Source organism: Gymnoscopelus microlampas, assembly GCF_963454915.1.
Source record: "Gymnoscopelus microlampas genome assembly, chromosome: 19".
Taxonomy (NCBI): domain Eukaryota; kingdom Metazoa; phylum Chordata; class Actinopteri; order Myctophiformes; family Myctophidae; genus Gymnoscopelus; species Gymnoscopelus microlampas.
The window spans coordinates 38,150,440-38,164,736 of NC_139956.1; the positions used below are offsets into that span (position 1 = coordinate 38,150,440).

Genomic DNA, 14,297 nt, shown 5'->3' on the forward strand with positions numbered 1-14,297 from the left:
TGTGTGTGTGTGTGTGTGTGTGTGTGTGTGTGTGTGTGTGTGTGTGTGTGTGTGGGGGGGGTACCAGTTGTATGTAGAAGTCCGAGGGGTTGTTAACATGAGTGACCACCGCGTTGCATTCTCTGCCGACCTTTGGGTAGTTACAAGGGTAGTATTGCAGAGGAGTCCTACTGGAGGGTAGTGGAGTATAGAACCTGAGGAAGAGTGAGGGGCGGGGCTTTACTTACATTTGAAGCTTAGACTTTGATTTATTTAACCCATTACAACCGGGAGAGCGTCTGTGTCATTTTAGATTTTAGCGTTGGCCATTGAAAAACAGCAGATCTACAAGCTCACAGTGGGTCACTTTGTGCCACGCTGGGAGCTTGTACATCTGCTATTTTTGAACATTTTTGAAAAATCTTGGAAGTGTGAGAACTACCGATTTAGAAGACATTTTGTATTATAGGCCTCAGGTCTTAATGGGTTTTAAGTCAATGGTTCTTTCTAAACAAAAAAAAGCATATTCTCAACAAAAAGAGGAAAAAAAGAAACCCTCAAACCTGGCCACTTCTAAGAAGATCAGGTATTCTCTAACAGAGATGGGCACTTCGCTGGCTTTGTCCATGGGAGCCTTCCTGAGGTCAACCAGCAGACAGTCTTTGTCCTGTCCATACAACTGCATCTCCACCGCCGCTGAGCCCAACACATTGCGGAATTCGTAGCGAGCCTCCCCACTCCAGCCTCTAGCCTGGGAACACACACACACACACACACAGAAAATAGTAAATATTTTGTCCACCACCTCATGCACTGTAGCCGTTGTGTGGACAAACTGCCATGCAGAAATACAATGCTCTCACTACAGGATAATCAGGGTTATTCACCGTTGTTGTGCCATACAGGCTCACCTTCCAGTGAGGAGCCGCCCCCACCGGGAGGACATAGGCGGCAAAATCCCCACCCAGCTACCCCCCCCCAGTTCGGGCCATGCCTTAATTTTCAGGCCCGTTGAGAACTCTAGTTTGTATAGACGCTCGACAAATACAGATGATGGGCAATTACTTTACCAGTGTGCCACTCGAGAAAATAAGAAAGCAATTAAAAATCTATTTGATTAAAACCGATTATTTTTGTAGAATCGATTAAGCGTTGCACCCAGTGTTGTCATGTCTGCTTATTACAAGCGAGTTTGGGCTTGTTTTTCTATAAAGTCACTTGTAAATATTGGTAGTTGCGGGTTGTGGTTTTCTGGGCTCGTTTTTTAAGTGTAGTTGCTTATTTTGGCTCGTTTCCCAATGTTGTTTTTTGATGTCAAGGACCCCCCACCCCATCTGAAAATATTTTGTGCCAGGGACCCCAATGCAAGATTTGTGCTTATTTTTTGACAATAGCAGATCTACACGCTCATAATGCTTCGGTCATGATACATTGTGAGCTTGTAGATCTGCTATTTTAAAATAGCTGTAAAGTGGTAAAACGTTACATTGTTTCTTTTGGGCTTGATTGCATAGATCTGGCCGCTCGGTTCTCTTGTAAATCTAGCAACACTGGTTTGCACCCCTAATGTCAGCGTTCCTACCAGGTCAACAGGGATCAGATCCTTGAGGGAGCATTTGATGGCTTGAGGAGCGAAGTGTCTCAGCTCATTCTGCAGCAACTCTCCCACCTTCCTCAAGCGCTCATTGACAGCCTTCAGTACGGACTCATCGGTCATCATCATCCCCTTCTCACTTGGTGATGGCGTGGGTGGGGGCGGGATGAAGCAGCAAGAAAACAAAGTTTTGATTATTGAAAGAGCAAGTGCAAGGGAAGCGCTCCCAAAACACGCTCGCCCAGGGTCAAATCCAGAGACCTCGGTACAGTCGCCACCAGGTATTCCTAAACGTAACCTCAGTAAAACTATGCCTAAACCTAATCTTATTCAATCAATCAAACTGTATTTATTAGTTAGTTAGTTGAACCAAAGTACTGCACAGGTAAAAACAAAAAAAACTTAGAAAATAAAACAATACATCAAATCAGCAAAAAGGACATTTTATGATTGGATGTGGTGAAAGGCCAGAGAGAAAAGATGGGTTTTAAGTAAGGTCTTAAATATCTGGATGGACTGAACAGATCTGACGTGGAGGGGGAGATTGTTCCACAACTGTGGGGCTGTGAGGTTGCATTTATTCCTAAATGCAACCTCAGTAAAACTATGCCTAAACCTAATCTTATTCCTAAATGCAACCTCAGTAAAACTATGCCTAAACCTAATCTTATTCCTAAATGCAACCTCAATAAAACTATGCCTAAACCTAACCTTATTCCTAAATGCAACCTCAGTAAAACTATGCCTAAACCTAATCTTATTCCTAAATGCAACCTCAGTAAAACTATGCCTAAACCTAACCTTATTCCTCAACGTAACCTCAGTAAAACTATGCCTAAACCTAACCTAACCTTATTCCTCAACGTAAACTCAGTAAAACTATGCCTAAACCTTGTTGTGCCCCCAAGGGGAGAAAATTAGTTTTACATTTATTTTCAAAATTAAATCAAATTCAAACACTTTCAAGATTTCTCAAAAAATGTTCAAAAATAGCAGATGTACAAGCTCGCGTGACGCGCTGTGAACTTGTATATCTGCTCAAAAGAGAACAGTGGTTCTCTTTTGAGAACCACTGTTCTAAACCACTGCTCCACCGTTTTCTGAAAAACGTATGTTGCTGTACCTAAAACGACACAAATGCTTTCCCGGTTTTAAGGGTCCATTTGGTTACAAACAATCAATAATTTTGCTGGGGACTCCCTGGAACTCCCTCAAAGACCCCTGGGGGATCCTGCGGACACCACTTTGCGATCCACTGGTGTGTACCTTCCGAATCGGATGTTCTTGACGAAGCCGTAGTCCACGAGGAAGAGTCTGAGGCAGGAGAGCTTTGTGACGGGGCAGGAGGTCACCACTTCCTGAGTGCCCATCTGGATCAGCTCTTCGACCGTCGCCCGACACCACACGCCGTCCTTGGCATACACGCACACCACACCGCCTGGACACATGCAAATTCATTCAGTTTCTGTCCTTACATTTACGATTTTTTTGGTTCATCAAAAAGAAATGTAACTCATTAAGACTTGAGGCCGATTCTACAATTGCCTTCTAAACCAGTAGATATTTCAAGTTGTTTTAAAAATAGCAGATGTACAAGCTTGCAGTGCAGCACGAAGTGACGCACTGTGAGCTTGTAGATCTGCTATTTTTGAATAGCCAACGCTAAAATCTAAAATGACACAGATTTCCCTGTTTTAATGGGTAAATATAGTGGAAAATGTCATATATGCCTACAGTATAGACTAATCATCAAATTTAGAACAAAACAAGGTTTGAAATATTTCACTATGTGTGCAATGAATCTAGAATATATGAACATTTCACTCGATTATATTACGGAAATTATATTTTAATAGCTTTGGATGATCCTGTATGTGTGAGGACATTCCTTTGACTAGATTAATAGACAAGACTAGAAAACGGTCCTCATTTTGTGAGGACATTCCTTTCACTAAATTAACACAGATAAGATCATTCTGACTGCGTTCCAAGGCAGTCGTTTTCAAACTTTTTGTGCCCAAGGCAAACACGTTGCAAGCTTGTAGATCTGCTATTTTCAACAAATCTTGAAACAAAATATTGAATGTTTTAGAGTTCTGTCCCTCCCTGGCACAAAATATTCTCAGATGAGGGTCTGCGTCCAAATCATTTGTTTGAGTGGTTCTCATAATGTTTGAGAACCGCTTTGTACTAGGGGGACATTCAATCCTCAAGAAGATAGCAGTACCAGAAAAGAAAACGTATGCACACACACACACACACACACACACACACACACACACACACACACCGGTCTTAATTGTGTCTCTAGGAGAGAAAAGGTTCTCGCATCCACTACAGTTGTCGCCAATCTTCCTGGAAAGCAGGACGTTCAGCTTCCTCTCAGTCAGGTAGCGGACATAGAAATGGCTTGGGCTGACCACATGGATGACCTGCACCAACTGGCGCTCTGGAAGAGACAAATAGTACATGATAGGATGCTTCATCGTCTGTGTGTGTGGAAGTTGGTTACACCAGAACAGATAATACCCTGTGTCACACACCCTGTGTGAAGAGAGTGGTGCCTTTGATGAGCCCCGTATGTATTGATGTTGTCATCAATGTTTGTTTTTTGGACATACATACGGACGGACACACAGACAAAGTCAGATATAGGAGTGGTTGGCACCACTCACAAATAATCAAAAGTATCAGATCTGAAGTATAGATCTGCTACTTTGAATATTTTTGAATTTGAATCCTGAAAAGTCACAGTTTTGGACATATGAGGTCCAGAACCCTACAGAGACGATATACAATAAATAGACAACAAAAGACGATTAGAGATGATGATGATGCATTATATTCAGTAAACACATTTGTTGCCTGATTAAAGAGTATCATTCTAGTAAATGTACAGTCGATAAGACTTAGGCTTTTCAAGATAGATATAAGCTAAATTGTCTATTTAATACCTGCATCAATACCGACTACATTGATGCATTTAGTTATCAAGTCACGTTTTCAGACTAGAAACTAGCCAATCACAATGCGACAGTCCCTGTTCATTATGGTATCTATGAACTCTTGTAGCAGCATATTTTCAGTCATCTTTCATAGAATTAAAAACGACCAAATACACAGAATAATTACACAAGGAGCAGAACATTTTTAAGCTTTAATAGGCTCTATGCACAGCAGCCATTTTGGAGAAAAATTGGGCCTCTTCTGGCTTCCTTCACAGGTGTTACCAATGATACTAATGAAGGCTCTGTTCCATTCTGGTCTAATCTCTCAAGAACAGATTCCGACCTGCGGTGGAATCTGTCGGAGCGGTTCGTCCTAACCAGTGCGCATTGGCTACAAGTGGGCGTGCCTTCAGATCAGGAAGTGGGCCGCGCTTTACCCAATCAAATGTAGTGGGCGGGATTCACGTGTCCATCCACCATGATCCACCCTCCCCCCCTCGAAACTAGCCGAAACTAATTTAACAATAGCGTCCTCGGAGCGGACAAAACCACGGAAAGATATTCACATTTTAAATTACTCTTTCATCATAGAAACAAGTGGGCTTATAACCAAAACCATCCATGTTCTCTGGGAGAAGTGGTGTTAGTGTTCCGTGTAGAAATATTGTTAGTGGGAATGAAAACATGGTCGCACCAACCGGAAGTGATGCGCTATAGGCAGACATGAAACCGGTGTTTCCCTGCGCTCTAGTCTAACATTATACTCCTGCCAGACTCCACAGAATATCAGAAAAGCAGAGGTCGCTGTTTTTCATTTTCTGTGGGGTCTGGCTACGCGAGACTAATTCTGGTCAAACAGAGTCAGGGTGCTGATATTGTGCATGTTGGCTCACTAGAAATACTAGTGGGTCTCAAAGTGTGGTCCAGGGACCCTCATGGTTCCTTGAGAGGGTGTAACTCTGAGAGTGTACAAATGGAACCAAATGGACCCGGGTCCATTTGGTTCCATTTGTGCACTCTCAGAGTTATGGGGGTCCTTGAAATTAAAAAGTTTGAGAACCACTGTGCTACACTAAATGGAACTGAGCCTTCATTAGTGTCATTGGTAACACCTGTGAAGGAAGCGAGGAAGGGGCCCAATTTCTCTCCAATATGGCTGCTGTGCATAGAGCCTATTGGTCCATGCTTGTAAAAATGATATTCCATGTCCGTGTCTTCCAAGTTCATACTCTGCTGTGTGTGTACTGTGTGAACCCGCCGGGATGGGAGGGATTGCACCGTGTAGTGTTCTATGGACATATTTTTATGTTCCTTTTTTTTATTAAGTCTCCAACCAAATCTACAAGGCCGTCCGTGTGGGAATACACTGGGAGAATCCCAAATGATGTCGCCACTGTAGACACCTTATGGATGAACCATGATTGTCGCTGCCGGGTGGAAACCTCAAAATGTCCAGAACCGTTCCTTTTCTATTAGTATATTTAAACACAAATTCAAATAGTGAACACACAGCGGCTGTGCGCTGTGAGCTTGTAGATCGGCTATTTTCACTACTTCTGTGCAACACTCTTGCATGATGAAGTAGAGCATTCATTTACAAAAACAGTTAAAATATGGAGATACAAGGTTTCTGCCGACAGTGACGATATATACAATATACAGTCGTTTTTCCTCCATACCTGTCCGACATGTTTGTTTGACAGGCGTCGTTTCCGCTTTCTTTTTCCAACCGGTCTTCCCTTTAGTACTGGCCAGCCCAGGAGCAGTGGGTGGGAGAGCGGGGGGCGGAGCTACAAAGAGGACCAAAGGGTGACACATGTCTGACACAGTGACCATCACACATACATACTGTATCTAAAGATGTTTTCAGCAGTATGTTGCCGTATCAGTGGTGTCTCTGGTGTGCCAACTTGTCCATGCCAAGGACCCCCAAAATGATATGCATTTGGCCACGGACCCCCCCGTCTCAAAATATGTCGTTCCAGGGCAGTGGTGGATAGTAACTAAGTACATTTACTTAAGTACTGTACTTAAGTACAATTTTGAGGTATTTGTACTTTATTTGAGTATTTCCCATTTCCAATACTTTTACTTCTACTCCACTACATCTCAGAGGCAAATATTGTACTTTTACTCCACTACATTTACTTGAAAACTTTAGTTGCTAGTTACTTTTTATATAGATTATGATATTATGAAACATACATTAACCACTTTAGCCCTATTTTATACATAGGCCGTTTGAAAATAGCCGATCTACAAGCTCACAACGCGTCGCATCGCGACGCGTTGTGAGCTTGTAGATCTGCTATTTTCAAATATTTAGTAATTTTACTTTTGGTACTTTAAGTACATTTTGATGCCAATACTTTTGTACTTTTACTCAAGTAAATTTTGAATTCTGGACTTTTACTTGTAACAGAGTATTTTTATATTGCAGTATTGGTACTTTTACTTAAGTAAATAATGTGAGTACTTTTTCCACCACTGTTCCAGGGACCCCCAGAAGCACAGATAGGAGTTAAAAATGTTCGCACGCACACACCCAGTCTTAATGGGTTAAATAAACCCTAATATACTTTGTTGACCGGGGTCCCACAGGGCTTGGGCTCCCCTTTTTTCCCCCCCTCTACGCCAAATCTCCTAACCAAAAATAGCTGATCTACCGTACAAGCTCACTACGCATCGCAACGCATTCTAAGCTTGTAGATCAGCTATTTTGGGGAGGTTTGTCTATTATGAAATGCCCATAATAGGGAACACTAGGGTACATGTGTTTAATAATTAAAAGTGTTCCCTTTCTTTGCCATTTTCATCAATTTACATTTTAGGCATTTACGGTACTCTTATCTAAAACATGTATTCTGTGATGGTTAGAGGTCATATGCCTGATCAGAGTTGCTTTCTCTCACCTCTCAGATATTCATGGCCAGCCCAACGACACAATTCTGGAAGAAATGAAAAACATATATTGAGCGCACATCAACAACACATCCTTAAATTATTTTTTAATTACACAGCAGCTCCATTACAAAAACTAGGCCGGCAACCTTTGGGCTCAACTGATGTCTTTTCACACGAGGAGCGCAGTGCGGCCTTGCGAATCCAAGCGAGAACGCATGTGTTGTCGCTCCCCGTCTGCAGATCCCTCAAGTCAGTCCTCCGTTAGGCGTGTCACACTTATTACACGATCGCCTAATCGCAATTATTTTGCATAATCGTCATAATCGTTTCCATGTTCCATGTTGAAAAATGTTAGAACGACAGTTGAACCGTCGTCCTTAAACATCCTCGCATTGACGACACGCAGCCCCAAAAAACACACTCACCCCCAATTTTTTCGCCGACCGAGCCCGCCGGATATACCCGGGGCGAGCGTGTTTTAGGACGAGGCGTTGTTGTATTCCCTCACCGCCACTGGCATGTGATTTAATTCACTGGATTGTTTACAAGTCGAATTTGGGGAAATAAAATAATCAGGAGCTCATAAACATAATGAGAGGATACAAAAGCTATCTGTGCAAAAGCTGCAAAGTGTGCAGATTTAAGCAAGTATTTTAAAACAGTGAAAGCTACCGAGGAAAAAGAAACAGAAAGTGTTTAGACGACTCAAACTATAGCGCGATCACGGGAGTTATCATCAAATCCAAAGATTCGTTGTGAATAATTATAAACAAACAACCTCCTTGCTTCCAAGTTGGGGCGGGGGGGTTTGACCAAAACCGAAGGCAATGAAGAGGAGGACACAGAGAATGTTTCGGCCATCAGAGATCAAAGGATTTAGTTGCTGCCATTCTGATAATGTCAGGAGCAACCAGACAACACTATGATCAGGTAGGGCAGTGGTTCTCAAACTTTTTCATGTCAAGGACCCCCAAATTGACACTTGTTAGCCCGCGGACCCCCATTTGAAAAGATATACCAGGGACCCCCCATAAGAGACGATTTTTACGTCTCTAGCAGTGATTCTCAACCATTTTAATTTCAACGACCCCCAGTTTGACATGCATTAGGCTACGGACCCCCATTTAATGGCATTTATATCTCTGGGACCCCAATTCATATTGTAAAATCATGGTTAATTTAACTCTGAGAGTGGAACCAAATGGACCCGTTAGGGTCCATTTGGTTCCATTTGGACACTCTCCGAGTTACAGACCCATAAGGGTCCATTTGGTTCCTATTGATCATTTAGCTGGGGACCCCCTGGAACCCCCTCAAGTACCCCTGGGGGTCCCCGGACCCCACTTTGAGAACCAATGAGGTAGGGGGTCCGTCCAAGTGTTTCTGCAGACTGCAGTCTGCACAGAACCCTATCCATCAGATCCAAAGTAGACTCGTTTTTTTTGCAGTGGTGTGTTCTAGATTTTTTTGGAGGTAGGTTATACTATAACTATTCCCCCCCTAGTTCCTCCCATACACACGTATAATTAATTAATGTAAAAAAAAAAAAATGCGTGCACTCCGCGCGCGTTTCTGCCCCGCACAAACTCGGCCAGGCCCACTCAGGCCCAGTTTCACAGCAATACTGCGTACACTTACAATATGCTTTGTATTGATTTTCTACTGTTTCTAATGTTAATCACCCTGTAACTGTAACTCAACCACTTCAGAGCTGCTTTTAGCCTTAGATGCATTTTCATTTTTTTACAATAGAAGTGCAAGTACTGTTATACACAAATGCACGCGCGCTGCATGTGTGGCGCTCGTGCATGTGATGACACTAAAGTCTCACTCCTAGATTTTCCTGAAAGTTGGCAGCCCTGCAAATAGCAGATCTACAAGCTCATATCGCTGCACTCTGAGATGCGCTATGAGCTTGTAGATCTGCTCTTTTTGAATAGCCAAAGAAATCTAAAATGACACAGATGCTTTCCCGGATTGAATGGGTTAAAATGTAGCATAACTGAAGACTGTTCTTTCATTGCCATCAATGTGCAAGGTTTTTTTATGTGTCTAATGTGCGGAGCTCAGCTGTGTTATCATAACATTGTGTCGCCAGATGTGGGAATAACAGCATAATTAAATTTGCGGATGACACCACAGTGATCGGTTTAATAACCAACGGTGATGAGAGGGCCTATAGGAGGGAGATAGAAGATCTAACTCTATGGTGCGATAACAACAACCTCTCACTTAACACCAATAAGACCCAAGAAATCATTGTAGACTTTAGGAAGTCCAAAGGCATCCACACCCCCATTTCCATCAAAGGGTCATCTGTCGACATAGTTGATAACTTTAAATTCCTGGGCATACACATCACAGACACATTCACATGGTCACTCAATACCGAGTACATCCTCAAGAAGGCGCAGCAGCGACTGTACTTTCTGAGGCGCCTCAAAAAATTTGGCCTAAGTACAAAAGGACTAGTGAACTTTTATCGTTGTATAATTGAAAGTGTCTTAACTGGCTGTATCACAGTGTGGTACGGTAACACGACCGCTCAGGACTGCAACAGGTTGCAGAGGACCGTTAAAACAGCAGCTAAAATCATCGGCAGCACAGAATTACCCAGTCTCCGTAACATCTACACCACTCGTTGTTTGAAAAAAGCCCACAACATCATAAAAGACACAAGCCATCCCGCAAATACCCTGTTCAAACTACTCCCTTCCAAAAAACGCTACCAGAGCATCAAATCTCGTACCACCCGTCTCAGTAATAGTTTCTTCCCCCAGGCAGTCAGGCTGCTGAACAGCTGACCGTGAACTGTTTTGCACTGTATGGTCATTCTTTTGTACTTCTTTTGTGTTCTTTTTGCACTATAGATGTCTTTTGCACTATAGATGTTGTCTATATCCTATGTATTTAAGACTGAGAAAGCTCTGAGCAAAATCATTTTCATTGTATTTATACTCTGTATCTATACATATGACGAATAAACCTGAACTTGAACTTGAACTTGATAAATGAACGTCGCATTAAATGACACTTCAGAGGAATTTCAAGTCCAGATTCTCTAAACATTTCTTAAGTTTCCTCTCTCCTTGCCTCGTTTCCTCCATGAATCCTCGGTGGGAGGTACTAAGACGCAAGGAAAGGACGCAAGTGAAGAAAAATAGGATTTAATTCAGAGCAGTGGTTTTCAAACTTTACCCTCCAAAATAATCATATTTGAACTGGGGACCCCCCCACCCTGACAAGCATTTGTAATTGTAGGAGTTGAGGCATTACATTTTGTTTGATTTTGGTATTTGATTTATGCCGCTTTCTTAGGTAATATTTGACAAGTTGGCCAATGTTTGACCATTTTTGTAGATAGTTTGTCGATTACTTTTGGCACAGTAAATGTTACATTTTAGAAGTATGAAAAAGGTCTTAAATTGTCACTTTATAAATATGCAGATAGCCTGCATTCACTTATACTGCATGTCGGTTTGTTTACTGTTCCGAGTGAGAACACAATGTTGCACATTAAGCTAATCATCCAGGGGGGGGGTACCCCCCTTTTGAGAACCACAGATTTAGAGACATGCGACGCACCCTTAACCCATTGATACCTGGAACGCATTTGTGTCACTTTAGATTTCTTTGGCTATTCAAAAATCGTGACATTTTTTTTTAAATATTTTTTTCCGTTTTTTTTTTAGGATTTTGTTTTTTTTAGACGTTGCCTCAGGTCTCAGTGGGTTAAAAAAAAAACACTCCCTCTACCTTCCTCCTCCATCTCCTCCTCGTCAATAAGCTCCTCCACCAGTACATCTGGTCCGGTGTCGGCATCAACAGGACCATGGTGCCGAGCGAGGCTGGGCTTGCGGTGAGGTCCCGCCCTTTGGGTGGAGCAGCGACCACCCGCTCTACCGGCCCGCCGCCTGAAGAATTCTCTGCGGCGGAGGGGAGGGGGTTGGTACCAGCGCCACGGGATCTTTCTATTGGAGGCCTCCTGCTGCCTGGGAACCTTCTCCTCTGACATACTGACACGGAACAGAGGGGAGGAATTCATTCCAATAATTACTATCTGGGTGTTTTTGAGTGGTGCCAACCAGGGATGCAAATTATCGATCAATTCATTAATTGATAATTGATAACCTTATCAACCGATTAACCGGTTAACTGATAAGCGGTGTTTTTTTTAAATCTGAGAATCTTAATTTCAGATTTTTTTTAAAAATCCTAAAAAAAAGTGCTTAGGAGCCGAGATACAGCCTTTTTCAGTAAGTTAAACAAGAAGTGAATGGAGCAGAAAATCTTCAAATCATCATATCTTGGGTTCTGAACATTTTTTTTTTTTTTTTACATTTTTTCAATTAATTGTTAATAGTTTGATTTAATCAGATAATTTCTTAATCGATTAATTTGATTCATCGATTAATTGTTAACATCCCTAGTGCCAACCACTCCTATATCTGACTTTGTCCGTGTCCGTGTGATGTCCAATAAACAAACATTGATGACAACATCAATACGGGGCTCATCAAAGGCACCACTCTCTTCACACAGGGTGTGATTTTTATTGAATAGTTCAGTGATGTCTGATAATTATAGCAAAACTAACAGAACAGAACGAGGAATGCGTTCAAAAATAGCACAGGGCAGGTTTTTCGAATGTAAATTTGGCACAAATTATGACTTTGATTGACTTGGTGGTTCCCCACGTCCTGACTAACAGGAAACAGTTCGATCGACTCTACTGACCCAAGAATTATGTTCATGTGTGTTTGGGAACTCACGTTTTGGGTTCATCTGCATGGAACGTCAAAAACATGTTCATGCACGTGTTCACACTGTCTGCTTGGAGTACACAGCTGGAACACACACACACCCACACTTATTAACTTTGTGTGTGTGTAGTGCATAAATACAAATACATACAATACATACACACAACTTTTAGAGAGGTGCTCCGCTCATCACTGTCACTTTTTTCAACCAACCATTGCGAACAATCAAAATCGAGGGTGAGGCAAACAAAAGTCAAGAAACATCGCAGAGGAGAGGCTGCTGTGCGTTCCACACTCGTACCCGTTCTCCTGAAATCGGGGTCTTCAACGAGATCCGCCAACAGAACAGTCGCAACAAAGACTAGGTGTCTGCCATACATGTTTACAGTTATTACAGCTATTCGTACCAATCATACCAAGCACTCTGTGAGCTTTGGAAACATTCTGGAAATGTTCTGTGGACATAGCACCTTACACAACACAAAACAGTGTTCATGGGAATTGTCGGATCAGGACTAGGATTTCAGCCTGCTTCAGAAAGATGCAGTGATATTTAGACCTTGAGTTTCATATATACACACACACACACACACACTTCTCATTATCTCTAATAACTCACCTCAGTCCAGAGTCCATATTAATGCAGGACATGTCAACATTCTGGCCATCCACTGGTCTCTGCAAAATCTCCAGCACCTGAGACACATACACACAAAGGAAATTGATCGATATACAAAAATTAGTTTCAAAGTCATGAAAAATAAGCTGTAGTTGTTCTGCTAATGACCGTGGGGGAAGGGGGGGGGGGTCCACTGTAGGCAGTGAAATCATTATTTTAGCCAAAAGATGGTGATGCAGTCTAGGGAAGCATGACACACTGGCCAAAAGATGGCGCTACTATCACTATTATGCAGTTATACAAAGCAGCATCCCATACCGTTTCCACGCTGCAGTAGCTCTCCAAGACAGGGCAGCGTTGCACCGCTCTGGCTTTCTGCATGGCAATCTCCAGGTCTTTAATCCTTCTCTCCACCAGGGACACCTCCGTGTTGGTGGCCACGAAAAAAGGCTCCATGTTGGCGAGGTCAGACAACAGAGCATCCTTCCTGTTGGCCAGGAAATTACATGTATACCTTTTATATAAATAAATAGAGCTTCTGTCAATACCCCTTATTGTTGCTGCCGGACCAGAATGGCAGGGGCGGAGTATGTTTTCATCCCGCTGCCAGCAGGCAACCCCGAATGTTTTAAAATTGGCCTCATGGTGACAAGTTACACAAAAAAATGGGAAAAGTGGACTTTTTTCATTCAGCCCATGGACAATATATAAAAGAAATGTACTAAAGTAATAACAATTTTAGAACGCAGCCTTTTTGTATTTTTTGTTTGTTTGTTTGTTTCCTTTCTTTTGTTTGTCTCTTGAAATCTTTTCCAATAAAAAATGGGTTAAAAATGATAAAGAATTGGCCTCATGGTGGTGCTCTAACCTAATCGTAGGTTGTACAGTAGATTAAAAATGTTATTTTGAACTGTACCTCTTATAGATCACATTAATGGTCCTGTCGATAACTTCATTGATCGCCTTCTGCAGCCGTGCTCTCTCCCTGGTCACCTGCGCCTTCCGGCCAGTCAGCAGAGTCTGAACAAAGGGCAAATAGAACAGTAGAATACACAGTACACAAAATGTTAGCAAAGCCCCCCGAGAAAAGGCAGATCACTCTAATTGAAGGTGCCTCTATGAAACTACTATGTGTAGTCTATGAGAGTCTATGTGAAATAATGGCTGAGAATTCAACAGAACAGAACGTCCTACAAGGACACCATTGTTGGACTGCCGTGGGTTCTCCGTACAATTATAAGAGAAACACTGAAATATATCAATATATCGATATCATGAAATGACAGTAGATTTTGGATTATGTAATATTGTGATATGGTACTGTCTACTGTTAAGTCTTGTCCTACAGTACAGACGACCCAGCCGTACTGCCCTCTCTCTCACCTGGTGGATGTGCTCCAGCTGGGTCATATTCTCTGCAGCCTGGGCCAGTCCTTCTTTCAAGGCCTTCTCTATTTTCTCCACGGCCAAAGGCTAAAGGAAACACAGAA

The 14,297-nt window shown here is 42.3% G+C and overlaps 1 protein-coding gene across 1 annotated transcript in view; it reads right to left on the reverse strand.

Moving 5' to 3' along the window:
- The window catches only part of LOC311034507 (RING finger protein 17-like), a gene marked incomplete at both ends in the record, with an annotated part of 43,506 nt that overhangs the window by 22,295 nt on the left and 6,914 nt on the right, over positions 1-14,297 (reverse strand). Inside the window, 12 exons of the mRNA XM_084042386.1 lie at positions 65-194; positions 543-730; positions 1,562-1,712; positions 2,840-3,011; positions 3,864-4,022; positions 6,201-6,311; positions 7,434-7,469; positions 11,182-11,441; positions 12,808-12,884; positions 13,126-13,294; positions 13,724-13,827; positions 14,191-14,280. Coding sequence (XP_083898512.1) covers positions 65-194; positions 543-730; positions 1,562-1,712; positions 2,840-3,011; positions 3,864-4,022; positions 6,201-6,311; positions 7,434-7,469; positions 11,182-11,441; positions 12,808-12,884; positions 13,126-13,294; positions 13,724-13,827; positions 14,191-14,280 — 1,647 coding nt within the window. The remainder of the gene's footprint in view (positions 1-64; positions 195-542; positions 731-1,561; positions 1,713-2,839; positions 3,012-3,863; positions 4,023-6,200; positions 6,312-7,433; positions 7,470-11,181; positions 11,442-12,807; positions 12,885-13,125; positions 13,295-13,723; positions 13,828-14,190; positions 14,281-14,297) is intronic.